Source organism: Patagioenas fasciata, chromosome 5 (genome assembly GCF_037038585.1).
Source record: "Patagioenas fasciata isolate bPatFas1 chromosome 5, bPatFas1.hap1, whole genome shotgun sequence".
NCBI lineage: Eukaryota > Metazoa > Chordata > Aves > Columbiformes > Columbidae > Patagioenas > Patagioenas fasciata.
This window is the reverse complement of record NC_092524.1, coordinates 42,588,285-42,615,796: the sequence shown is the minus strand read 5'-3', so window position 1 is coordinate 42,615,796 and position 27,512 is coordinate 42,588,285. Positions and strand designations below refer to the sequence as shown.

Sequence of the window (27,512 nt, the reverse complement as noted above, 5' to 3'; positions counted from 1 at the left end):
TTTTGTTTGGTTGGTTGGCTGGTTGGTTTGGTTTGGTTTTTGTTTAACTTCATCATAAAAAAGGAAACACCAGTTTCTCAGTTACATCTTTCTCTGCCTACCTGTAGCTACCCTTGGCCAACTGCCTCACGTGTGGATAAAGAAACAAACTCCAAAGTCAGCATATGGGGACATCATTGAGGCTCTGGAGGCATGACATATAGGCCTCCATGGTATTCTGGCTGCCCCTTCCTACTCCTCGTTCTCCTAGGGAATTCTGGTGCTTTTATTAAGAGAAGGGGAAACTACACTTATGATCCTCCTCAGTCAACACGAACAGTACCAGAGTCTTTCTGAAAGTTTTAACAAATCTGTCTTACTCTTTAAAAGTAAAGAGATCGAGGACTGTGATTAACACGTTCCAGGTAATATGAGTGAAGCTCCCCTTAGGAAAACAAAGTATTTCCTTTATTGTTCAAATATATATGTGTGTGTGTGTGCAATATTGTTTACATATCAAGAAAAGAAAGGATTAAATGGATTTTCTCTAACACAGTTTTGGTAAATAGCAATCCAAAGAGCTCAAAGAAAACCCTCAACACTCCAGTCCTTTGCAACTACCAAGTTTTACACTATTATAAAATTATCACATTTTTAATAACTAATGTTAACAATGAAATACACTTACTCAGGATTTGTAGAAAAAAGGCATCACAGGTGTTTACAAAAATAACAAAGAAAAGGAAAGCAATAGGTAAAAGTTCAAGGCATACTGTGCATTGATAGAATTCTCTCTGTATCTTACTACATACCAAACATTTATCACATGTCAGGAATAGAAATCCCATGTTTTTTAAGGCTCACACAGTTACATGTGAATGCATATAACAGACTGCCAGTAGCAACCTACAATTTGGAAATACAGAAATGGCATCGTTACCTAGCTTTCACCAAAACCAAAGAACAGTCTCTTACTGATTTCATTTGTGATGTGTCCCATGTGATGAAAAAAAATCAGATATTCTAAATATAAGTGACTAGCTCCTAAAAGGACCTGAGCATCTTATTGGCACTGTCTTATTTTGGTGACTATTATCAAGACATTACATACAAATTTGGCTCTAGAACTTACACGAAGTGAAGGCTTTTGCATCTAACGCATAAAACCATGTGTACAAATGGACAGAATATAATAGAATAAGCAGAAGAGGAAAGCTGGAATGCTTTTTGGTAGGATTTTCTAGCTGCACTGCACACACTCAGTGGGATACTCAGCTTGTGTAAACTGACAACACTCTGGAGACAATGGAGCCAGAGTACTTTAATAATCTGGCTCTACCTACTGATGTCAAGACAAAAATAAGCACAAGGTTTCCCACCAAGGAGATTAAAATATAAAAGTGACCCTAATTAATGTGATGGTGTTTGGGGAATTCCTGCATCTTTTGTGCTAATCAAAAGAAATTATAAAAGGGACAGAGAGGGCAATGGCAGAGCAATAATCATAGAATAATAGAATGGTTTGGGTTGAAAGGGACCTTAAAGATCATGTAGTTCCCACTCCACTGTCCCTGAAGGCAGGACACCTTGCACTAGACCAAGGTGTTCAAACCCATGTCCAGCTTGGTCTTGAACACTTCCAGGGACGAGGCATCCACAACTTCTCTGGACAGCCTGTTCCAGTGCCTCACCACCTTCAGGGTGAAGAATTTCTTTTTTACACCTAATCTAAATCGACCCTCTTTCATAATAAAAATGACTTATGTAACCCCACTGTTAAAAGATTCATAACCACAGAATCAGAGAATCACAGAATGTTAGGGATTGGAAGGGACCTAGAAAGAATGAAGATCTTCAGCTGTGTGTATAATGCCCATGGCCATATATGCCTTTGCACTCCACAAAAATAGAGAAAAATGTACTGATGAGATGGTGAGTCCAATATACAACATTGAGGTACTTAAACGTGGGCAGTATGCTGGACACCCCTTGAGAAATTCACATAAATTAATGGCGGTATTACAGGACAGGTCAAACATGAATAACTAGGAATCAGCTGGATACTTGAGGATTAGAACAATTTAATTATCTTTCCTCATGAAAAATAAAAACTTTTTTTTGTAAAAGAAACCTAAAACTCTTTTAGTCAATGTGAGTTAATAATTTTTAAAATCTATCCAAAGTCATGTGACACCTGAAGATGATATACAACATGCAACCCAGACATACTATTTCCTGGAAATTCCTACAAAAATACTTGCTAGCTTATCTGATAGTCCACTTTTTTTACAGTTTTTCTTAAGCCTATGATGTGAAAAGTATCTTGCTGTTCTAAACTTCAGAAATTACTTTTGATTTACGTGAAGTAATGGGGCTCATTTCACAGGTGCTATCTAGTAAGTGGAGTGACTACCCTGATAATTTATCAGAAAAAAATCAAAGTAAAATGTATTGATTGCATTATTCTTCAAGCCTTGTTAATAACATTGAACACATCAAAGCTACCATTGACACGAAAGTTAGACTAAGAATATGATCCAAAATCTCTTGAAATCACTGGAAGTCTTTCCACTGAGAGACTTCCATGAGCTTTGAAACAGGCCTGAAATAGTCAACAACTATGTTCCAAGATACATTACAAAATAAAATTCAATTAGGAATGTACAAATATGCAATTATTATGCCTCTATCATGCCAGAAGAAAAGCCACCTCGTCAGTAATCTTTAGTATAGCTTCACAAAGCTCTGTTAATACTATGCTGCTTGTCAGGGATTCTTCTCCCTTTTTGGTACCCATTAATCTGAAGTATTTAAAGCGATCATGGCATGGCCTGAACACAATAGGGGAATGTCCACCACAATGAATGCCAGGTGCTCCCGCCAGCAGAGCGATTCCCTGATCCTGGGAGCTGGCAGAACAGAATGTCTCAATCGGCTCAGAGAATGGCCAGCTTTCTGCGGAGGCGTTCAGTGACTTCCCTAGCCACAAGCAAAAATAAACTTGTGCCATGGACCTGAAGTAAGATGGTGACGTAAAAATTCTAAAATAAAGCCTCTACCTGCTGGCTTTTGAATGGTGACAATAAAACAGATCACTACTACATGACAAACAGAGTTATACAAATTCCTTAAACCAAGGAAAATATTTAACACAGAGTTATACCCCAGGTCTGTTTTTTCTATATTTTATAGCATTGTATTTGTTCCATATTTCTCCTAAGTGAAAAATTTTGTATTTAAATTTTATACAGATACTAAATGGATGCTCTGTTCTTTGGATCTGGCATACCAGCTGTTGCCACTAAGCACTCATTTATTAAATATATGAGTGATCCCGACTATCTTTAAAGGGTAGGATCCCTGTCCTTAGGTTTTAAATGGGAAGTAGAAATGTAATGATTTGAAAGGCTGAGCCACACATTCTACAATAGAAACAGGACATATATGGGGGATTGGACTAGGTGATCTTTTGAGGTCCCTTCCAATCCCTAACATTCTGTGATTCTGCGATTCTGTGATGTATGATCATTTTTGCAGCATCAGCATACGCTTAGTAGAGCATTAGTGCATGTTGAACATTATTTTGTTTAAAAACACATGACAATACAGAATTTGCTTTAAAATTCAAGTGCAATATCTGCATATTGCATATATTGTTATTAGGCCTGAAATGTTTACACGTGAAATCTTGGCACCCTTTGCTATCTGCTACTTGGGATCAGGTTTTCACATCTTCATATTATTTACCTGTGTCTTTCAAAAGTATCCCATTTTGGCAAAAATAAAGAACCTAGTCCAACTTCTGACAACTGGATGAGGTTCTGTGTTGCCAACATTTTCTTCTATGAAAATCACAACCAAAATGACATTTTATTGCTAACAGGCAACAATTTAAAAAAAAAATAGTGATTGGGAAAACAAAGTCCTATTTTTTTCAAAACAGCCCCTAAACCTTTGTGCTTTTCAATAAGATTTAAGTTTGTGTAGATAAATCATATCTGAAAATTAAACTTAAGGTCCTGAACTACTTTGGCTGTTTTAAAAATATTACCCTGCAATTTCAAATTATTTTCCAGCAGAGAACATTGTTTATTTGTTTGCTTTAAAGTCGTATATCTCTTAATAATTTCAACATCATTTACTAGGACTTACTGAAGACTTTCACTTAAACAAATCTGTAAACCAAAGTTTCAATTTCTTGGGCAACTTTAGCATTTGCTTTGTTTATACTAGCAAGTGAAATTGAAAGCAATACATTATCCAGCCTTAAGGGCTTGCTACTCTTTCTCCTTTCAATTAATCTTGTCTCCAAGGAGTCCAGCATTAAAATAAAATAAAATATCAATACTATTCTTTTTTAGTTTCTATGTGTTTAATTATAAGCAGCAATTAATCAATTTTTTTCAATTTCACTTCTTCTTGGAGGCATCTCACTGATAAACTGAAAATCAACACCAGTGTATTAATCAAATAATCACAAAACTTTGAGGCAAAAAAGTGTTCACCCCAGGAAGACCGTAACCTAAAGCTAAGCAAATCCCATCTTTTCCTTGAATTACTGGTAAAACTAATTTAGTTTTTCTACAAAACACTTGCACAATGTTTATTAAAGTAGTTCGATAGCAGAGGGCTGATTTCTGTTTTCAATTATACTCTGCAACTCCATTAACACCAGTGGAATGGCTGGGATATAACATAGCAAAAACTTACAGTTTACACCTTTTGTCCTGAGTACTTTCTACCAGAGAAAAGAGAGCTCATGACTAATCCACACTGATATTCCCAGTATGATCCTAAAGCCTGTAAAATGCAAATTTCAATCATTTTGACATTGCTGTTACTATTGAAACCACTTTAAATGGAAGAACACTAGATCCCCCTGCTCTCTTCAACATTTTAATGTCAGCAGATCAAATCACTCTGGATAGGCTTGGATTTTGATCTATGCACAAGTTTAGTTAAATCACACAGATTTTCCCTCAGACCCTTTGGTTTGTAAGAATACTCAGGCTGTCTGACAAGCTGGCCTTCCTACTCCAATGATTTTTGTTAATATATATAAACTCCTTCCCTGACACTGTATTTGAACTCATTTACATTAGAACTGCCATTAGATTTTTTTAGGTGCTATCACAGGTAAGAAATTAAAATATTCCAGGAGTTAATTTCTATTTCTAGTATAATTGTTATAATATTAACCTTTTTTTTTTGTTTGTTTAATCTATTTAATTATTTCCACCCTTTTAATCAGTTCAGATAAATTAACTGACTTAACTGCAGCAATCTGTTTCTGCACAAGCAAGATGCTGCCCATCAACAGACATCCTGAAGTTTCTTATTCTGATCTTTAAACAAGTATATTCCAATGAAATCTTTAAAAAGCTTTGGTATACTTACACTGCACAGCTAAGTTCTCAAAAACAAAATAGGGCTGATTTATATGAATTTACTTATATAAAACAAATCTGCCAAAATATTTTACATCGTACAGTAGTAGATTCATCACTACAGCAGTAATGAATGCCCTTCTGATAAGAAAAGTGTAAATACTGGCAACTCCATTACAGCACATTCTACCATACACCTCTTCCCTGCTCATGGAGTCCCACCCTGGAAGAAAAGCTTCGTGCTTCCTAGTAAGGGAATTATTTGTGAGGGACTTAGTACTACTTTTCTTTGCTGTTATTAATAGCTGGATCTCTTACACAAGTACTGCCTTTATTTATACATGTACCTTTAGTATGTATAATATATATATTTATTTATTCACCCTAACTTATCTAGTGTTAAGCAGAAATCCTGAATATGTGAAAACACATCTCTGAGTTGCAAGTTTTTTTCAGAAATTAAAAGCTTCACACTAAACACAAAACAATTGGCAGGATTTGTTTACATATGTTATAGCCATGTTTTCCTAAATGTAGAACTTCAGTCTGTTTCATAAATTTCATCACCTTTACTTTGTAAAGAGGCAGCCAGTGGACTATTTTTTACAGATTTTCCTTGATCAAGAGTGATAATTTTATCTTTCTACTATTGCTTTTCTAGCTCAGTTCTACACAAGTGGTATTACTTCACCAAAAGTTAACTCTATGTTATTTCAATACTATTAATACATTTGCTTGATTAATTGGTTTGCTCTCTCTTTAGACAAATAATGATCCATAGTTCAATAAGAACTCAAATAAATAAAATCAATTAACACCTTACCATGTCAGCAAAGCAGCTGATGACACTATGTTAAAAAATCTGATGTGGAGAAATGTACAGTGACAATTATTTTTTTTTACTAAATCACATCATAGAGGTAAACACTCAATTCTAAGCATTCAAAATTCTATGGTTTTAAAGCTGCTCACCCTATGCAAAACTGATATTTTCTCATGACTAAATACTCAAATTTCATCTCTCTGAATCCATTACTTTATCCCAATAAGGAGTTTGCTAGGAAAAAAAAAAAAAGTTTTTAAGAGCTCTCCAGAGGAATAAATTTCAAGTTTGCATAATTTCGAACACTGTTAAAAACTTATCTGCCAATATTTGGTCTTAAAACAATCTAATTAAGAGAGGTATATCTCAGGTACTATTAGAAGGCATACTCTTAAATATCTTATTAGCACTCTATTAAGTGGTTTGTACAGCACCACTTTAATGATCAATCTATTGTTTCTTGCAGAAAGTTTCCAGCAGCTTGACAGCTTCCACATTTTTTATACACTACACAGCAGTTTCAGTTTCATCTGTACCAAGATTTTCTAAAACACCTCTTCTATTGTTAAAGGCCTCAGTTTAACAAGCCCTGTGCCATTGCCTGCAGCTACCACCATGGTTTCCAATAAGTGCAAAGATCAACGCCTCCTAGCATGTCCAATTATTGTTATTGTTATTGTTACTATTATTAAATTAACCCTACCTCCCCTGTCCAACATTCCCAAAACAGTGAAAGAAGGATAAAATCTGATCCTATTGAGGTCAATGAGAATATTGCCACTGACTTCACCATCACTAAGGAAATTGACTAAGGAAATAAATTAAAAATAAATAGTCAGACCAGGTATCTATGTAGGTGAAACTGTATTATCATTTTAATTCACTCTATTGTCAAATAATTTTACAAGTTAAATAAAACTAGTACTTAATTGTGTGCTGCCCTCCCCAGTACACTTCTGTGTACAAACAGTGAGCTGGGCCTGTAATGCCCACCTGGAAGAGAGTTCAAGTTTCTCCCTCCAGTTTAAAAGTCATGAAAAGCATGACATCATAAAAAGCATGAAAGCATACCAATTTTCTTTTCTTTTTAAAGGTGCTTATTACAGCTCTCGATTACAGTATATTTTACCTTCCAAAGTGAAACATATCGCCCATGAACGATCAACTTCCGGACATCAAAGAGAGTTCAAGGTCTGGTCTCCTGTTTGCCCTCTGTCCTGCTTCTGCTCTCTAAGGTAACTCCTGGTCAGCCACCCCCACCTTCTTCTAGCCAACAGTTTTGATGGAGAAACAGGCAGTACTTTAAAAATCCTGGTTTCCAGTTTTTTATGAATGAATGCTTTTGTAGTAAGTCTGATGTTGCCTCCTGCCTTCTCCGTCATCAATAAGAGAGCTTAGAGTATCCAATATTTGGACAGCAATCAAATTCACCTCACCAAATCATTCAACTGACTTACTGACCTTGTCCATGTCTGGGGCTCCTTAAGAACAGGGAAAGCAATAAACAGATGCCCACACTGGTCACTTAATGTGCCCCATCTTGTCACATAAAGAGATAGTTACACAGTCTCTGTGCTTTGACCTGAAGCGCATATGCATTCTCACTGCATGGCCAGATATGCCTTTGTCGTGATATATTGGATATACATTGTCCAGACCATATACACTCCCAAATAATTCTACATGGGGACCAAAAAGCTTTCCAAACAAAATGGCACCCCCACTGACTAACATTCTTCTCTTCCCTTATGCACATCAAAAGACCTTTTCTTTCTACCCTCAATCCAGCCATCAGGTTACAGGAATAAATTTTCAGTACCTCTGATCTGGTCCTTCTAGGAAAAGCTGTGCAGTTCCGTACAACTCTGTAATACTCTGTAATACTTCTACTTAGAAGAAGGTAACTCTTAACCTCAAGGATTCCCTTTAGGATCCTCTGCTCCACAAATAAAGATGTCCAGTCCTTTAGTAAACACTGCCTCTTCTTAAGACATTTCCTTATTCACTAAGGTCAGCTTTTGTTGAGAATTTCTTTCTTTCTTTTCAGCCCTGTGCCCTCCCCCACACAAGCACTGTGTTTCAACTGTAAGGACAAAAACATGCACCAGACATGCAAGGTTATAACACGTGTTACGCTGAACAACGAAATCATATGACTGCAGAGGAAAACCCTGTCTAATTATATGAGTAGTGGTCTTCCATGTTCTGCAGCCACTGTAATTGTTTGTGATCCACTTCAACAATAAAATGCTCCCACAGAGTTTGAGACTCTGAGCTGCCCACTTGAGCAGTAAGCAGTTCTTCAGCAGCTTGCTGCTCTCACAGAAGAAGGATTTCTTTTCCCGTAATAATACCATTTCCAGGTAGACATCAACATGAGCTGCAACACTGGCTGAAAAATCAGGCTTTGACGTGCTGGATGTTCACAGGAGCTCTTTTTTAATGTTTGAAAGCAGTTGTTGAAAATTATTAATCCACTCCACTTTATTTTGTGCATTGCCATACTGCAAACATGATGTAAAACATTCCTGTATCATGAAGGGAAATTTCAATATTTAATCCTATTTTTCCATTCTTGAAGCATCACATATCTCTTAGAGACATATCGGCACAGCTAACCTAAATGTCACTAGCTCCAACTTTGATGAAGTTTTTAGAAGTTATTTGCAGTTTTCTCATGTACCCATTTCCTACAAAAGGAGAACATTCTTCCTGCTTCCTAACTGTCCTACTTCCTAATTGTCCTTTTCCAGCATCTCCTTTATCAAGATCCAATGTCAATGGACCTCTGAGAAATTCTCATGTCAAATTACCTATTGCCTGTAATATAGAACTGACTTCCTTGGTTTCTTATAGAATGCCTAAGTATATACATGTAGTAACTATAAAAAAATCTCAAGTAGCAGGAGACCTACTGATGCTTAAGGCACAGGTTACAAGCAATTAAAAAAAAAAAAAAAAAGACACTTATTTCAGACTGAACCATTGATGGTAATGGATGCCTGTAGTATGCTTCCATTTCTGATTAATCCTATCCACAATGTTATGTATTACAATGAACAAACAGAATTCCGCAGCTACCAGAACAGGTTTGCATCATTTCAGATATCAAACAAGATTCCTGATTAGTAACTTCCTGGGATTTTTCTCTCTAGAAAAGAACTGATGCTCATTACCTATGGACTGTCCTGCAGCCATAATCCTAGTATCTATTATGATCCCAAACATTTTTAAATAATCTGATTCAGTCTTTCTGTCCCAGATGTTGACTCCCACTGTTTCATTACAGGTGAATTTCTAACCCTTCAACTTAATATACAATTTCTGAATCATAATATTCAGTATCCCTGACAACAAACTTGATCACAGCTGACGATTGACTATGTGTTGTGGTATATCCTTTAATCAGAGTTTGTTCAGCCACCCAAAATCAGTGCTGTTACTGACCCACCCTTAACATTTTTGTCACAAATTTCACATTCAAATTTACCATATTCCATTAACATCCATAAAAATTAGTGTTTCCTCCCAGAAGGTTCTACAGTTTTAGCGTGGTCTACTCTACAAGAAAACTCTGATATCAGGACTATGGTGGACCTTATCAGTGTGCAGCCTTGCAGCAAAGAAGGCCAACCGCACACTGTGTTATATTAACTTGACTATATGCAGTGGCTGCTCCCTCTTTCCAACACTTGTGAGACTGCATTAGGAGTACTGAGTCCAGTTTGGGGCTCTCCAGTACAAGAAATACAGAGACATACTGGAGCAAACTACAGACTGAACTAGATGATCTCCAGAGGTCCCTGATAACCTCAACTATTCTGTGATTTGAAGCAACTCACAGCCCAAGGCTCTCATGACATCATGCAGAAAAACCAGGCCTTGTTCAAGACTGCGATACACATTCAAACCTGAAAATAAATCAGGCTGTTTTATCCTCTTCCAAATATGTGGAACAAATCAAGTTTCTTTTCACTCTCTTTTCAAAACATTCTGTTAGGCTTCTGAGCTGTATTTAGCTCATTTGGAAGTCTACTCTACACAGTGATATTAGCACAATGTTTTTCTAGAGTACCAACATCATTTTCCCTCTCAATGTCCTAGGAAATGTGGCTGAGTTTCAATCTCCTTTTCTGGAACTCTCTAAATCTCTTCTCCTGATTCAAGACCTGACTATCAGATCTCCATTACACAATCAGGTATGGATACCAACCTTCTGATGCACAGCATTCCACAAGCAATTTCTTTTTCCCCTCCTCTTCCTTAAACAAATCAACAATTTCAAGCTAGAGGAACTTATGAAGAGCTAAGTGCATACTTGCTGCTACCTCAATAAATCTGAAGCTTTTCTAACAGTGCCAAGTCTACACTGATAAAACAGCAAAAAAGTGACTTCAAATACTTGTGTATATTATTAATTAGATTTATACACAAGATAACCTATCTTTACTAGTAGGCAAACTTAAATATTTATGAAAACAGTTATTACTAATTGGTTCTTTCTCCATAAATGACATAAATACAGGAATGATATGGGGACTGATGCTACATACATTTTACAAAACTTATCAATACGTAATTCGACTATATGCCCTTTAAACTACTGTTCATATCACTACTAGTTGGTTTTCTTTACTGTTAACATGTATTAAGTAGATTGCACCCCAGTTTAAAAGTATAATACACATTAAAGTTCACACATGTTTATTGCAATGTTCAAGTCATCACTGCAATTAACTTTATGACATTGGGGTTTCAACAAGCAAAATAATATCCAAGCATTTAATTTTGCTGAATACAGCCTGTTTAATATGCACTTTGCTTGATGGTAAAAAAAAAAAAAAAAAAAAATCAAACTTCAAACATGAGTGTAAAATTAACTACTAACCCTTTCCAACAAATGAAAAATAAACAGCAATTAAAATTATGAACTCTTCAAAGCATCGAGTCTTCTTTTTTGTTTCCAAGGTATGATATGATGCTTTGTCCATGCAGTCCCAATAAGGTCTTTCTTAGTCATATCAACACGAGACAAAAATACATTATGGAGCAGTGTAATTAAACTGTGACACATCTCATATCCATTCATGAAATGTGCTGAAAATAACACTAACCAAAACTACTTAGCTGAGCCCGTTTTCTCCAGCAGTTTTCTAAGAGACAGAATAACCAAAAAGACTTGCTACAGCTTCCAGAAACATCCTACATGGCAATATCAGAACAGGCGTACTGGGTCAGACCAGTGTCTCCTGTATCCCATCTCCAACAACCCACAAAAGCAGTTGCAAGGAACAATGTAACAGTGAGAGCATATATGATACACACCTGCAGTCTCCAATAATTTTCAGTGCAGGCACTTCCTCAGATATAATAGATACGCATTTGGTAACATTCAGTGGATTTCTCAGCCATTAATTTGTCCCATCTCCTTCAAATTTCATAAAAGCTTTTCATACCCCAAAACACTTAAGAGACATCACACCCTCTTACAAGCACTCAGCACCCTAGATCAACCAAGCACAAAGACTTGTAATACATGATTTTTAATTTTTTTTCACAGACAAAAATATTCAGATTAGTAGCAATAACCATAGTACTAACACATCCACTAGGTAACAAAGTGTCCCCAGCCCCCAAAATTTTACAATGCAGTATCAGAGACAGGAAACTATTTAGAAGAAATTAGGCAACATCACCTAGCATCAAAAGAAATGGTATCTTGTTAGAGGTAGCTTGATCGTGTCATGCTTTTGTAGGCATTTCAGATAAGGAACATCTTGGGAAGAGAGATGAGCTCAGAAGGTGAGGTTATGAAGGAGCACTAGCCCAAGCATAAGGTACCAAATAACAGATATGACTGGAGAAAGAACAATCCTCAATGGTAGCAAGGATGAGCATTAACTGAAGAGTAGGCAGGAAAACACACACAGTGGGTATGTTAGGCAGAAAAAGTCTACAAGTCCGAATGCAAAGAATTTAAGAACAAAACAGTTATATTAGGTCAGTAAAAAACATATACATATATATATATATAATATATATATATAGCACAGAAAGAGTGTTCCTTTCCATGATAACCCATGCCAGCCTCCAGCAGTCAGCTGTGTAAAAACTTCCTGAAGTTGAGTTGCATCTTCATCATCACATTTAATAACTCCTCAGAGACATAACAGTGTAATGCCTGATCCATTTTTGAACATGTCCATATTTTGACTACTAAAACATCCTTTGGCAAGGAATTCCCCTATTCAATTGCATGTTGTGTTGGGTGGGAGAGACAAGACAATTAAATTAAACAGTATTCCCTGAAAATAAAACAAACAGTTTCAGAACAAATACGAGGCCTTGGTACTTATTTTTAAAATGTTCTTTAAGCTCCAAAGATTGTTTGCTGCTACCCTTATCTACAGTCATGCTGAATAAAGCTATAGCTAAATGCAAAGTTAAATGTATTCACAAGGTGTTAAAAAAGCCCTGAAAACAACAAAAACAAACAAAAAACCCAACTCCTGTTAAATGTTTTAAAACTGCTTCCTGAGAATTACACAGGATGTTTCCTTGTTCTCATAATACTAGAGTTAATGAATAATTGTTCCCTGATTGCCTTCTTGAGGTCTTGAATGATGTTACAGCCGATTCACCTCAGTCATCTCTTTTCCAAGACAAAGTATTTTACTTTATTTAACTTCTCCTCTGACAGAACTCCTTCCGTATATCTCATCAGCCTTCATGCCCTTATCTCAAACTACAATATTTTTTTGAAATTATGGTAACAAAAGTACACACAATACATAGATTGCACACACTGTGGATTTATGATTGGCATAATTATATCAATGTTCATGTTTTCTGTTTTTCCATTTCTTTCCTACTAATATGAAATATTCTATTTGTCTTTTAATTGCTAAGATATGAGTGAGAGGTCTGTATCAGTGAAACTGACAAATTACAGACCTGTCCTAACAGGCAATATGGCAGCGTTATCTCGAAAAGTAGACAAAGGGCTTGGAAAGAACTCTAGGAGATCCGTTTTGACTAAGGGAGTCTAAGCTAGGCAATAAAGGAGGAGATGACAGACAAGCAAGACCACATTTTCATTGAGACAGAAATTTGAGCCTATGAATCATTTGCAAAGAGATGATACTCGAATTGTGTTTCCACATAAGACTGTGCAAAGATGAAGAGCAAAATAAGGCAAGAAAAGGGGGCAGCTGAGAGACAACACGTTGCAGAACTCCCACACAAAGCTGTATAGTGAATGAGAAAGATCCTTCAAAGGATTCACTGAAGAAGTGATCAAAGTATCCAAAGACAGCAGAAAGAGGACATGTGCCCAGAAGTCACAGGACAAAATGAAAAGGGACATGGTCAATTGTTTTCGCAGCTGATTGGCAGGTTGAGAGGATCAAAGCTTCAGATTTAAAGTGCAATTCACGTAATTACTTAAAAGTCCGTATCTTGTATGGAGAGATAGACCCTAAAGAAACTCGATGGGATTACCCCACTTAGCCACATATGCCTCTGCTTTGCCTTTTAACATGTCCTGAGCACTATGCCCATCACCACCACGCGCTCTGCATTTGTGCTTGCTTCTGCTTCAGTAGCAGAGGGCTACAGCATGACATTAAGAAACTGTTTTACTCACGTGATTGCAATGCCCAGGGCTTTTGGTATAGCAAGTGAACCTGCCTGATACAGCCTTCTGAGCAAAAGTTAATACTGATTGAGGTAGCGTGAATTCCAACTGGAACTCAGTACTACATAACTTTATGAGACACAGGTCCTGATTCTGTCAGGAGCTGGGCTACAAGTGGAAGGGTGGTCCCACTGCTATGGATCTGCAACTCCTTTTGCTCACCCATTCCCAGATCAGCTAACCAGGTTAGCCACCTTCTGCTAAGCTTTCTCTCACCATGGAAGAAAATTACAGAAAAATCTAATTAATGAAGTTTCACACCCTGAATTCTCTTCAAAGAATCTGTCCATGAAGTGGGACAGTCTAGATCAAAATTACTGCATAAAAATTATTTTAGATCCTCCCATTCCTCTCTATTTTGCATTCACATCTCCCATTAAAACTGTTTTAGTAGATGTGTTATAGATTGCACAACAGCCAGAATGAGTAAGAAACTCTATAAATGGATTTGTTTTCCAATAATTACACATGCACATACATATACTCACACACACTTCTATATATCAATGACTTCCGAAAATACAAATGGAAATGACACAGTAATCTTCCAAGCATTCTGGTTTTTTTTTTTAACACAGGGGCCGGGGGGTGGGAAGCATTCTTAACTAATATACTTTAGTTATTTAGATTTTCTGTCCTTTAGAAAATAGATAAATTAATTATAATTAGCTCCCACTTGGACAATATTTTGTATAGCGTTCTTATCAGCAATCTGTTTAAAAAAGGCAAAATCAACACATACATTTTCTTAAATAAAGGACTTGCATAAAACAAAGTCAGGCACTCGATTCCTCTTTCGTTCCATATGATACACAGCTGCGTCAATCCCATCAGGAAACAGGCAACAGGAAATTCTTAACATTCTGAAGAGAAATCTAAAGATGTGTCTCATCACCCTTCCTCCTAAAAGTGCTTTTCAATTGTCTAAAACACGTTTACACCAGTTCTAAAATTTATAATTACTTTACTTGGTTTTTAACCAGCTATAGGCCTCATTAAGTAACTAAAAGGAGTCAAAAATATCATTTTTGTAAGTCGTCTTCACTTTTTCATTTCCTCCATCCCAAAATATAAATTCATAAGGAAAGCTTGACACCTATGGACAAAATCAAAGCCAAGTATCCTAGCTCTTGGAAAATGTTCCTTCATAATGTGCTGCTCCTGTGTTATTTGTGTTTCTAACTATAGCTCTTGCATATATAATTCCATTATACTTTTATAAATCAGTGTTTTGAAAAACGCTTTTGAACCATTAATATATTTTCCTGGTTAAAATTCTTTGAGATGTTCTTAACAAGAGTCTTAGATAATGAATTTGGGCAAACTCTGGAACAGTCTTTACAGTATTATCATTCTCATTAATTTTCAGAACTACCCACTGTGTTGAGATGATTGTCATGGGCCTAAGACTTCAATTTGGCTAAATATTTTTGCATATATTTCAACATATAAGTAACTAACAGATGTTTAAAATGTTAAGTTCACATTCTAGAAATAGTTAAATGTTTACTGTAATATCATCATTTGTTTTTGCACTCATTTTTATTTTCCTGCTTCTAGCTTTAAACATTCCGTTAAGAGTCCCGGTTGGATGTAGACAAAATGGTTTAAAACGACTTCACAAGAAAACAAAACATACTTGATTTAGTAAATACAGCTGTGCTTTTTAAGAAAGGGGAAAAAAAATAAGTAAATAAAAATTTAACGGTACCACAAATGAAAAACAAAGAAAAGAAAACACTTAATGCTAAAAATGTTACTTTGCCTACTGTCCAGATTCCATGTAAGCCATTTTAAATTGTTTGCATAGTAAAAGCTTTTAAATTAATATTTTATATTTGCTTTAGAAACCTAATACATTCTGCAGTCTTACATCATTACTAGAAGGCTACATTCGATTAAAAAAAAAAAAAAAAACCAAAAAAAAACTTTTAAAATGTTAATTTACAGCATATACAGTATCTTACTTTAGTCCAGATTATTCTTTTATTCTTTTTTCTTTGCTCTTTTTTTTTTTTTGTTATCTTTGAAGACGGCTTCTGTTTCCATTGTTTCATCCTTAACCATTCACACATCAGAGCAATAAGTATTTCATTACTGGTTTATCTGTCCAGAGGCTTGAGAAGCAGTAACAATTAACCCTCCCTTCACAGTGATTGATACAGGCTTTGCTTTCAATTTGTTCCACTACACAGATCATGAAATTCTGAATGCGATCATCCTTATTGACCTACACTTTCAAACACACAGCTACAATGAGATGAAAGTAATTATTAAAAGGAACACAAGACTACTCAATGCTGAAACAAAGTCTTGAAAAATCTTTTAGACGACCTTCTCATAAAACTAGTATTATTTGATGTGAAACAAAATGACGGATTTGTTTCATAATATGGAAATATTAAATTTAAATCTGATCAAAGTACAATATCATTATATCATATAAACCCAGCTCTAAAGTCGTATCAGTTCATACCTGACCCAATAAGCAGTGACTTCAACCAGAGTGATCATAGTAGGATCAGGCCCTATGTATTTTAAAAGTTACTCCATCAGCTTTATTTTACACCAGCTCTGTTTGAAAAGTTGTGTTAAAAATAACAAGACTGTAATTACTATTCTACTACAGTCTATTTCAAAAAGACACAGTGTTTCTTTTAAAGATTCTGGACTTCTGAAGGTACCTAATGTAAATAAGCACACAGGAAATTCAGACTGCTAAGGAAAAATGAGAAACTCAAGTCAGATTTCCATCATCAGCTGAGATGAACCAAGACCTATGTACACCACTGCTGGAGACTTACTGCAGTGGAAAACAAATATTTTTGATAAACCCTTGAAAAATAACTGCACCAAAATACTGATTCGTTGTAACCAATACATTTTTTAAAAATGCAAAGGAATTGATAGATGAACAGTAATGACAGATCTATTTAAAATATGGGTTGTAGTCAAAGAAATTCGGGATAGAAAACTGTGCAGAAGGATGTTCTTACAGGCCTGAGGCTCTAATCACAAAACAGAGTGATGGAGATGAACCAATACTGCATGGATTAGCAATGAATTATTTTGAACTATAATCATGTGCCAGCACAAAGGGGAGGTAAAAACTAGCCATTACTCACAAGCTGATCTGCAGATAAGAATTAAAAAAAAGGGGAAAAAATTATATGCTAAACTGAGTCAGGAGAATAATGAAAATCTAAAATGTTACAGTTCAAGTAACATTCTATTTAATGTCTTTCATGTACGGTGTAATATCGAGTATTTACACAATACAATCTGTGAGATGCTGAGGCTAAAGCAGGGTTAAATCAGACAACTCTTTTACGAATTAGTACAGGAATCTGTCTTTTCTGAAATTTTACAGTGTGAAAAAATAGTGCCCCTGCGTATTATTTCAGAAAATATATACATACATATATATATATATATATGTGCATAGGCAGAGATATGGAGAGATATATGCAAATGCATACATGCACACTTACATACATATATGCATTTATAATGAGGGATTTAATTTCCATTAGTCCATCTGAAAGCAAAGCAGCACCATCTTAAGATTCAATGTTAGTTTTCCCACTTGGGGAGTTGCGGGGGGAGGGGGAAGTTAAAACTAATTTTGTGAGAAAAGAAAAATCAAAACTGCTATCCACAAAGATTCCTGAGATTCTTATGAACAGACTGTTTAAATGAAGAGCACTTTAATCAGTAGAGGAATCCTCACGTTTCTAATGTCTTGCTGTGCATTCTGCAGGTTATAGTAGCAGCTGGTAGAGGTCATATATCTTTTGTGAGCATCCCAAAAAGGCTCACTGCCAGACTGTTAAATTATGAATAAGCAATGAACAAAAGAATGCAGATACGGTGGTGACAAGATAATCCAAGCAAATTTATCTATGACAAATTTCACAGGATTAACAAATTACATTTACACAGAACAATAAAAATGTGCAAAAAAAAAAAATGATGAGCCTACTTTTCCCTCACAGCATTAGAGAAAAAAAATCGCCATTCCAATGCATATATTTACATTTAACTTTATCTAAAGTAAGACATTTATAGCTTGCTGAAGACAATCAACTAGCATTATTTCCTTCCCAGCAAATATATACACTGGGTCTACCTAACATAAAATATACACCTACACCTTATAGCATACATGTATACAAGTCAGTGGAAAATCTTTTAAAGTCTTCCTCACAATTAGCACCAAGCAGAATAAATGTAGTTAATTTTGCTTTTCTGCCATTCTCTGTCAATTAAAAGACACTTTTCCCCTTACTGATTTTGGGTTTTGTTCCTATTTGAACTGAACAAATTTTGTAATATATGATAATTGGCACAAGGAAAAAATGACTCATGCATAGAACTTAAATATTTTCTTGCAATAGTATCACAAAACCACTAAGAAACAATTAAAAAAAAATCATCACTCTAAAAGGAATCCTAAATGCCGAATCTGGATGTTCCTAAAGATACACATTCAGTATGTCAAATCATTTGTGGGGGGAAGAAGAGGGGATTTGCAATGTTTGCTACATCCTGCAGTCTCCTATTCTGGTCTTGACAAGCGGTAGAAAAACAAAATCTGAAAAACTGCCCTCGAAAGCATGGAATAGCAGTTTCCAAATCACAATTCTGTAGAGAAGTGTTTTTCTTCCTGTTAGTAAATGAATAAAAGGAAAGATGGCACCTCTTAGTTTCAAAATTTGAGTGTAAGTAGAGTGACTGCTAAAAGGAAAAGTGTATCTGTTTGAAAGATCTAGAATCTGCTCATCTGTTCTATCATGTCTCTCATTTGAAGTCTGTATTTTCTGTCACCCCCATTTATATCTTGTTTGTTAATCCAAAATAGTTGTTTAGTAAAAACAGATCTTGAATAAAAATGGGCCTTCCGAAATCATATATATAATTTACGTATCAAATATAAGTTCTTGTTACAGAGCACTGCCGACAAACAGGAAACCTCACTATTAAAGTGAACATCCAATTAATTAAGATACTTAGTAAACTACTTGGATCCTTCAAACACTGCTACTTGAGTACCGTTTATCTCTCTCATTCAGTCATTGAAAAAAAAAATACTGTAGTTTTGATTTTCCATGAGAAATGCAAGTTTTGTTGTAAAACTGAACAGCAACTCATAAAGAATTAATAAATCAGCCCAAAGCATTTTTTTCTAGTCGTATGTTAATCTTCTGTTTGTTACTTACTAAGATAAAACAGTTTCGGTTTTTTACAATGCAGAGGTTTTTTTGAGAACCTCCTGTCCGTACTGTTTGTAATTCATGGAAAGGTGAACCACACATGCTCATCCTACATCTAACTATAGTCACACAAATAAAATCAGCTACTTTTTTTGCAGCTGGGCAGGTTGAAGGGTAAGTACCACTGGCAGCTATTCTCTTTTTTAAGACTTTTTTTCCCTTTTTTAATCCCACTGCCAGTATTGTACAGATTCAGTCACTCAGTTCTTTCTATTGACCTCAACCTTGACCTATGAAGACTGCCCACTTACATTTTTTTTCTCACGAAGTAAAAAAATTCTGCCGCACACCATCTCTAAGAAAAAACAGCTTTCTAACAAACATTCTTCTAAAATTTGGTATTTTATACTACTGCTAAATGAATTACAGCTTTGGAAGGACAATCCTGAGCCACCTAATTTTCATAAGCCTAGGTTGTGAGTAAACTGATCATAAATGTGAATTTGCACATGATTTTTGAGCGTGATGCATAAGGAAGAGAAAAAAAGAAACCCCTCCCTCAATAGAAATGTATCAATTCTGTGCCTAAATTCAAGCAAAACTCTAACCCTTTAGGATTTAATCCAAAAGGACTGTTCAAAGACTATTCATCACTCAGTAAAATTCAGCTTAAAACAATGTAATGTGTAATGAACCCTATTCTAAATTCCTGTTGGAGACAGAATTCCCAGGCAAGTATTTTAAAGGGGGTTTATAGGATTTAGGTGCCCATATTTCACTGAAATGCAGTACGTGTTGGATGCCTAAATCCAATAGGCTCTTCAGAAAATCCAAGCCCCAGGGACATCACTGTAGATTACATGCATACATATTATTCAGACTATATCCCGTAAGTTCACTATATACATATGTAAACCTAAGATGCCTGCAGGTAATGGAACAGTACTTTTCCACTTAAATTATTTAACATAAGTGTTGAACTTCTATTGTATATCAAGCTAACAGCTAATTTTAAGTTGCAATCAAGCCATTCTCTGAAAGCAGTTTATTTCAGTGGAGATTTTGCCTGTAAAAGAAATGTAAATCCCTCTAATGAAGGCAGTGTAATCTTTGAATATGCAGCCAAAATGGGGCTGGAATTTTATTCCTCGTACTAACATTGACATCTTCTGCCACTTCTGCTAGTTCTCAAAAATGTTTTGTGCATAACTATCTCATCAGTGTAGAACAGTGTTTACAGACCTTTTGAAACACACTAATATATACACTAATCTATACAAAGAAATATCTACAGAAATACTCAGTATTAAAGTCTTCTTCAGACATTGTATGGCATCAGTGAGAAGTTTCCTAGAACAGACAAATTACAACATATGACTGAAGCGTGAAAGTCCAAAATGCAACATGTAAGACCTGGGAAAACAGCCTGTAACAAATCTTTAACACTCTGCTTTCAGTAATTCATTTTGAACTCTTGCTTACATATCACTTGTTCTTTTACGTGTCTGACTCTCCACTAAGAGTGCAGCGTAAGGGCTGGCATAACTCTCAGTATCTTGCTCAGCAGGCTGAGCTCAGAACCTCCTTGAGAACTGCTCCATTTTTACTTGAGAATCTCAAGACTTTCTCATTTCATAATAATACACAGATGCAAAGTTCACTCCTCCTCCCACTAAGTACATTAAAGTTTGTCATTGCAATCTCAATTGAGAACAAAGTCACATCTATTGAATTATATGGTAAAAATACTTTTATCCTTGCTTGCGATCCTCTGTAGTATACTTTAATTATATGCATAATTTCATTTGGGACTTTTTTAAAGATTAAGGTACAACTTGAACTCAATAGTCTCCCAAAGACAAGGTCCAGTTCTGCCAAGTTACAAACACAAATACTACCCTACCCTTACCATACCTTCTTTGTCCTCTGTAATATACTACTATAGCATACAAAATTAATGAATATTTTTACTACTCAAAGTCCCGTTCAAATAAGTGGCACAATGGTCCTATTCATTTGACTAGGACTTTGTGTATTGCAAAACTACTGCTCGAGCTAGTCACAGAACAATGCTCTAGTCATATAAGACATGGCAGCAACCATTTTATTCCTACTATGGCACATCTTCGTATGCAGCAAAATGTAATGTTATTACAAATTATCCTTATTATGCAAAGTCCTATTAAACAAAAAGTCATGCACCTCATTCACACTAATGGGACTTTGTATGTTAAAGATAACATGCAATAGCCTTATAAATATTATACAGAAAGAAATTGCCTCTTCTGAAAAAAACGCAATTATTATGAAATGAATTTTCAAAACGTTTCCGCTCACAGCCATAAATCTTTGGTAGCATTTAAAAAAAAAAAAAAAAGCCAAACATTAAGCATAAACAAAACAACCAAACAACCAAACAAATGATTGGGATGAAAATGCAAAGTCTTGGCTACATACCTGAAAAAATATCATATGTTTAAAATATAAAAACAAACTTCCAGGCTGACATCCTGCAGAACAAGTTCACTTGATTCATTTTGAAACAACGTGACTAATGCTGAAATCTCATCTCACATGAGGCATTTTTACACCTGCAAGAGATACGACTGACAATAATATAAAATCCATCTGATGGACTGTCTGAATGTAAGTTTTACTCACATGAGATGAGATTTCAGGAAATGGTTTCATAACATTAAACTCTAAAAACACAATTACTTAATTGATATCAGATGAAATTCTGCCACTTTCATAAAACGGCTCCATCTTACTGACCTCAATGATAATAGAATCAATCCTAAAATGTTAATAAAATGGTAACAGTTTTTATGGTCAGTACCAGTTATTCAAAATTCTTATCTTAGAATACATTTTCCAAGAGAGAACTGTTATAAAGACAGTTTTATGAAACAAATATTTATTTAAACTAATTGTACTTTTCAGGAAAGATGCTGATGAAACTAATCCCTAGAATGTCAATTTTCAACAACTGTTTTACATCACTCTCACAGTAAAATTCCCATCTGGGCTGGCAACTTGTGTGCCAAGTTTCACACAAATGTGATTTGAAACTGCCAGTATATTAGACTTCAAAATGCAAGGGAAACACTAATAAAAGGAGACGGATGTTAACAATCTATCCTGATATTCTCTTTAAAATACCTATGGTTCTTGGTGCTGTGTTAATCTGTTAACATAACTCTCTAATTATTCATAACTTATTTATAACATAGCATTAGAATTTACTGCTGTTACATTGGTACAAAGCAAGCAAACTGGATATTACTTGTAAGAAAAAACAGTTGTGCTTTAAAGAATTTAGAAACAGTGCTGTGGACTAAACCTTGTTATTCAGAATCCCATTAGTTACTGAAGATATGTAATATAACTTTTGTTGATCAATACTCTCATGTAAGCTCTAAATAATGGACGATTCCAGTGGAGAAAAATTCAGCAAATCAAATATGGTGGGAAAATGTTTCAAATTATGAAGAGCCGTGTGACTGCTAATCCATAAATCAGAAATTGGAAAGATTGTTGTAATGTGGGAGGGCTCTGTTTAATAAAGGTCATTATAACTCCTGGCTCTAGAGCTATAAGATCTAATATCCTCTCTGGTAGCTCTATGATATGCCCATGCATTACTGTTCTTGTTGACAGTCTGTTGCCTTGGAAATATTTCATTATTTCAGTTTTTCCATTTGTAGACCCTTGGCCTTGTGATATGAAGGCCACCCTATTTCATATTTTCGATTATCATTTAAGCAATCTTCTGGAGCTATTTATATAAAAGCAAGTGTTAGACAATGCATATCATCATTTATCACTGCTATGTTTAAGCTCATGCTCTAGAAAGAAATGCCAAAATAAAGGGTTTTTTTCTCTTTCACTTTAAACCAATAGCGCTCTGATATTATGATATGCTTTACAAACCAATGCTGTCATATCATATGCGTGACGCTTCTGTCTATTTAATTTTCTTGGTTATATATCCACACAACTGGAAACCCTAAACTGTTCCTATAACTGTAAAATTTGCTAATACTCAGAGTTTAAAAGAAAAACAAACAAATATTAAGTGTGTAACTTTTCAAACATTCTTTAAAAAACCTGAATAGGTGAAAAAAACGTTTCAAAACAATTCAAGTGCTTGGTGGCATCAGAGACTGCTACTTCTTGCATTTGTTTTGTAATCACTAAGCTCTGACTTGAAAAAATGTAACACAAATATTGTGGAACTGAAGACTAATCAAAGCATGGACATGAAATTCACTTACAGGATTCCCTGAGAACTAGTTTGCTGAAGTAGTAACTAAGAGAAGAAACTGCAAAACCCCTTAAGTAACTGATCTGTGCCTGTATTTCAAGTTGCTTGGCATACGCAGCTGAAAGGATGTGTACAAAGACAGCTTAAATAAACAGTTACATGCAAGAATTCAGGAGCACATTACAGAACTTTTAATAAAATGTACATGAATGCCTGTTTATCGAATCATTGCTTGATCTTCTCCAAAACTTGTTTTAAAAGAACAAACAGGTTGCCATTATTTCTGCTACAAAAAATGTCATCAACTTCTACATGTAATATTTATACTTAAAATATTCAGAGCATTGTAAAGAGTGATAACAAAGTGAACCCTAAGGGCAAAAAACAACTGCTTGGACACTAGGTCAAGTTTGTGGATATTAGTGTTCTAGGAATTCAGACTACTTTTTTCCCCTGAAATGATTACTCCTCCCACTCCCTACAGGGAAAAACTACTCCGATCCAACCTTTAAAATGACAGCATCAGAGCTGAACAAGAAGATGCTATTAAAGGGCATTAAATTAAATACAGTATATCCTCCTACAACTTCAATCAGAATTTCAGACCAAGTGTTATTTAGTTCAGCTCTCAAGTGGAGCAGAATAACAAATCGCGCACTTTGATTTACCTTCTCCGAATGCCAAATGGAGACAGGTGATAAAGAAAGCACTCATGCACAGGCTATGAAGTTTCCCCTAGAAATTAATTCTATCTTCAAGATTCCTATCTCAGAGAAATTCCCAAAATGGCACACAAATATGCTTCTGCTGGAGAGATTACTGAAGCTATCCTGGCAAACACACTTAGTACTAATATAGTACCATTCTCAGAAAGACAGCAGAATTGTGTGTTGAGGGAGGGGAAGAGGGTTTATTGATACAAATTGTTTTTCCAACAAAGAACTCTGCAGGAGAAAAGCCTGCTGCTATAGTGCTACTAACATAGTAGAAACGCCTTTGCAGCCACTAAAATGGAGATTAAAAAAAATATATATAGATGAAGATGAAAATTTGTAAGTTAAGTCACTGACTTCTGAGGATGCACTGTTTTCCTATTACAGGTATCTCCAAATTATGCTACATATCAATATAGCCTTGTCAAAGTGCAACAGTTAATACTAATGCATCTAAAATAGCCACACCAACACCTCAGTGGTGAATATGAAATGTATGGTTTTCTGATACTGGGCAGTCTGCTGTCTGCTTCCTTAGGAAAAATGGCATAGCTATTTAGATAAAACCTGTGGGTTTTAGAAGTTGTACTAGAAATGCTGATCCTACTAAAAAAAAAAAAAAAAAAAGAAAAAAGTTTGAAATTAAGATTAAAATAAGCCTGATTCCCTAGACTTTATTTTTGTTTCAATATTTTTCAGACTTACTTGTGCTGTGAAATACAAACCAAATGATACACGATCCAGCTACTCTGAAAAGCTGTCTAAATGTTAATTTCCATTTTTACAACTAACCAGGAACCTTCCTCACCCCTTACCCTCAAGTTCACTTGTAACGCTGAAAGGGTGGGGGAGGAAAAAAGCCCACCCGAAACTCTCTGGCTGTTCTTCTTCTGGGCATACATCTCATCTCAGCGTAGCAATGGAGCTTTGAATACTTTTGTAAGAATCACAAAGTAACATCAAATGAACTTGTACTCTTGTTTCCTACCAGTCACTTCTAGAAAGATTCACTTTACTAGAACAAATCCGCTACGGGCAATTCGTGTCACCAGCAGAGCAGATTAATAGCAAGTGCTTTCCCCCAACAAAAGTATATGGGGCAGACGACGGGCCGGGAAGCAAACGTGGGGTAGCGCGAAACCCCCCCCCGCTTCCCGGCCCCCGCCTCCCTCCCAGGGCCCCGCGCACCGCCGCACCGCCTCCCCGCGCACCGGCTCCGCTCTGCCCACCCCGGGGGGCGCCGGCACCCGCGGCCCGCGCGTCGGCGAGCGGGGGGGCCGGGCCGGGCAGCCCCGCGGGCGCAGCTGGCGGCGCGGCCCCCCCGCTCCGGCCTAGCCGCACTTGAACCGCACCGGCGGGGCCGGCCCCTCCGCCCGGCAAGCCGGGCCTGGCGCGGCGCCCCGCCGCCCACGGGGCCACCGAGCGGCGGGGGACGCCGGGGGGGCCTCTCGCCTCCGCGCACACACACACGCCCGCTCGCCAACGCGCCCCGCTAAGCACCGGCTCCGGCAAGCGGCGGTGCGGCTGCCGGAGCGGGGCTGCTGCTGCGCGGCTCGCCCTGTGTGTGTGTGCGTGTGTGTGTGTGCGTGTGTCTGTGTGTGTGTGCGTGCGGCTGGCGGTACGCACTAGGAGGAACTCCCGGTGCCCGGCTGTGCGAGCAGCGGGGGCCGGCGGCAGGTCCCCCCACCCCGGCATGGCAGCCAGCCCCGGCCCCGGCGGCGGCGGCACGGCCCGGTCCGGCGCTGCTGCGGCTGCTGCTGCTGCAGGTTCAATAAAGAGAAAGTGTTACCGTTCTCGCCTGGAAGGATCCTGCTGAAAGCTTGGCTTGGTGGGCGCCATCTTCCTGGGATTTTTTTTTTTTTCTCTCCCTTACTTTTCCCCTCCTGATGTTGGTGTGTGTTGTGTGTCTAGCAGCAGCAGCGGCGGCAGCAATGGCCCTGGTTAGCCAGACAGGCTAAGGAAAAGTACTGAGGCCAAAGCATCGCGGGCTCCCACTCCTCCGCTCAGTCCTGGTGCAGGTTGCTTGCTCGCTTGCTTGCTAGCGCTGCTGCTGCCGCTGCCGCCGTCCATAAGCCGAGGAGCGGAGGGAGCCGGGGCCCCGCTGGCCCCAGAGACATGCCCAGCGCAGGCAGCGGCGGCGGCCGGCGACGGCGGCGGGGAGAGCGAGCCGCGGCGCAGCCCCGGCGGGCAGCCCGGCCGCTGGCATCGCCCGGCAGGTGCGGCACACACACACGCACACGCACACTCTCTCGCACACTCGCACACACTCACACCCCCGCGCCCGCGGGCCGGGCTACGCGGGGTGCCAGGCCATGGGGCTGGCGGGGCGGGGGCGAGGGAGGGAAGAAGGGGAGTCAGTGATCTCCGGGCTTGACCGCTGTGAAAGTATTTCTGGGCATTTTCCAGCTGCTTCCCCAGCTCCGCTCCCACTCTGTGTGCAGGGGACACAGCCTCTGCTGCCGGCGCAACAACGCCACTCAGTTGCAGTTTCGCACACTTTCGTCCTCTGGAGTCTGAGCTCCAGCAGGGAAGAGGGGTTGAGGGAGACAAGGACTCTCTGCAACTCTGCGGGAGCAGAAGAGCATCGGGGGCACCCGCACGCAGGCGGCGTGTCCCTTGTGGGCTCCCACGGTGCAGGACGGGCCCGGGTGTGGACACAGTTCGGGCGCGGGCAGGCGTGGGGCCGCCCGACGGAGGATACGAGCGCCCTGCGGCCCACAGGGCCGTGCAAGGGGGTGCCTGGCGCCCGCCCGCGGGGACGGCGTAGACCCTGGGGGAACCCCGCATATTCCCCGGCCCCCTGTAAGAACGTGCACGCACGTCCTGAGGGTACGCGCTAGGTGCTGGCGGAATAAAGGACGTAATGCTGGAAACGTTAACTGAGAGTGATGACCCGCCTTGTTGGGAAGGGTACAGCACTTCACGCTGTTTTATTAGAGATTATGAAACTAATCATGAAATAAAGGAGCGGGGAAAAGAAACCGCTACCTTAATTGTTCCTTCCAGGACATCGGGAAAATCCGAGAGCTGAGAGCTTTTAAAGCAGAAATCACTCCCTCACTGAAAGCTTTCCATCTCCAAGGTAACTTTGTGGCTGCTCTGCTGCTGCCTTGAAAGTACAGCTTCCTGGGCCTGATCCTGCTCTCAGAGAAAATCCACCCGGCTCCCCGGGGGAAAGGAGCAAGCCCCGAATGTCGGGGAGATTTATTCATAAGAAACCTTCCCGCGACAACTCCAAAAGTTGGGGGGGAGAGGGGCACGCGGACGGAGAGGGAGCGCGCATGTGAACCGCAAGGTAGAACGTGTGGGGAAGAACTTGGCAAAGCACCTGGAAGTTTGGCAGCGGGGCGTCGTCCGCGCACCGGGGCTCGAGGGTTTCTTCCCGCAGGCGGCAACTGAGCCGGCGTAACTTTGCGCGGAGCGGCCCGGGCCGC

General features: G+C 38.1%; 1 protein-coding gene across 7 annotated transcripts in view; it reads right to left on the bottom strand.

Annotated features, from left to right (window-relative positions):
- Positions 1-27,512, bottom strand: part of NPAS3 (neuronal PAS domain protein 3) — a 612,196-nt gene that overhangs the window by 581,526 nt on the left and 3,158 nt on the right. Inside the window, exon 1 of one of the 7 annotated variants that reach the window (XM_071809392.1) lies at positions 25,868-26,290. The exons of 4 other annotated variants lie outside the window; for them this stretch is intronic. In XM_071809392.1, the coding sequence (XP_071665493.1) occupies positions 25,868-25,917 (50 nt within the window). In that variant the 5' untranslated portion in view covers positions 25,918-26,290. Of the gene's footprint in view, positions 1-25,867; positions 26,291-27,512 lie in introns of those variants that run through there. 2 more of the 7 variants (XM_065840022.2, XM_065840020.2) reach the window with 2 other exon arrangements.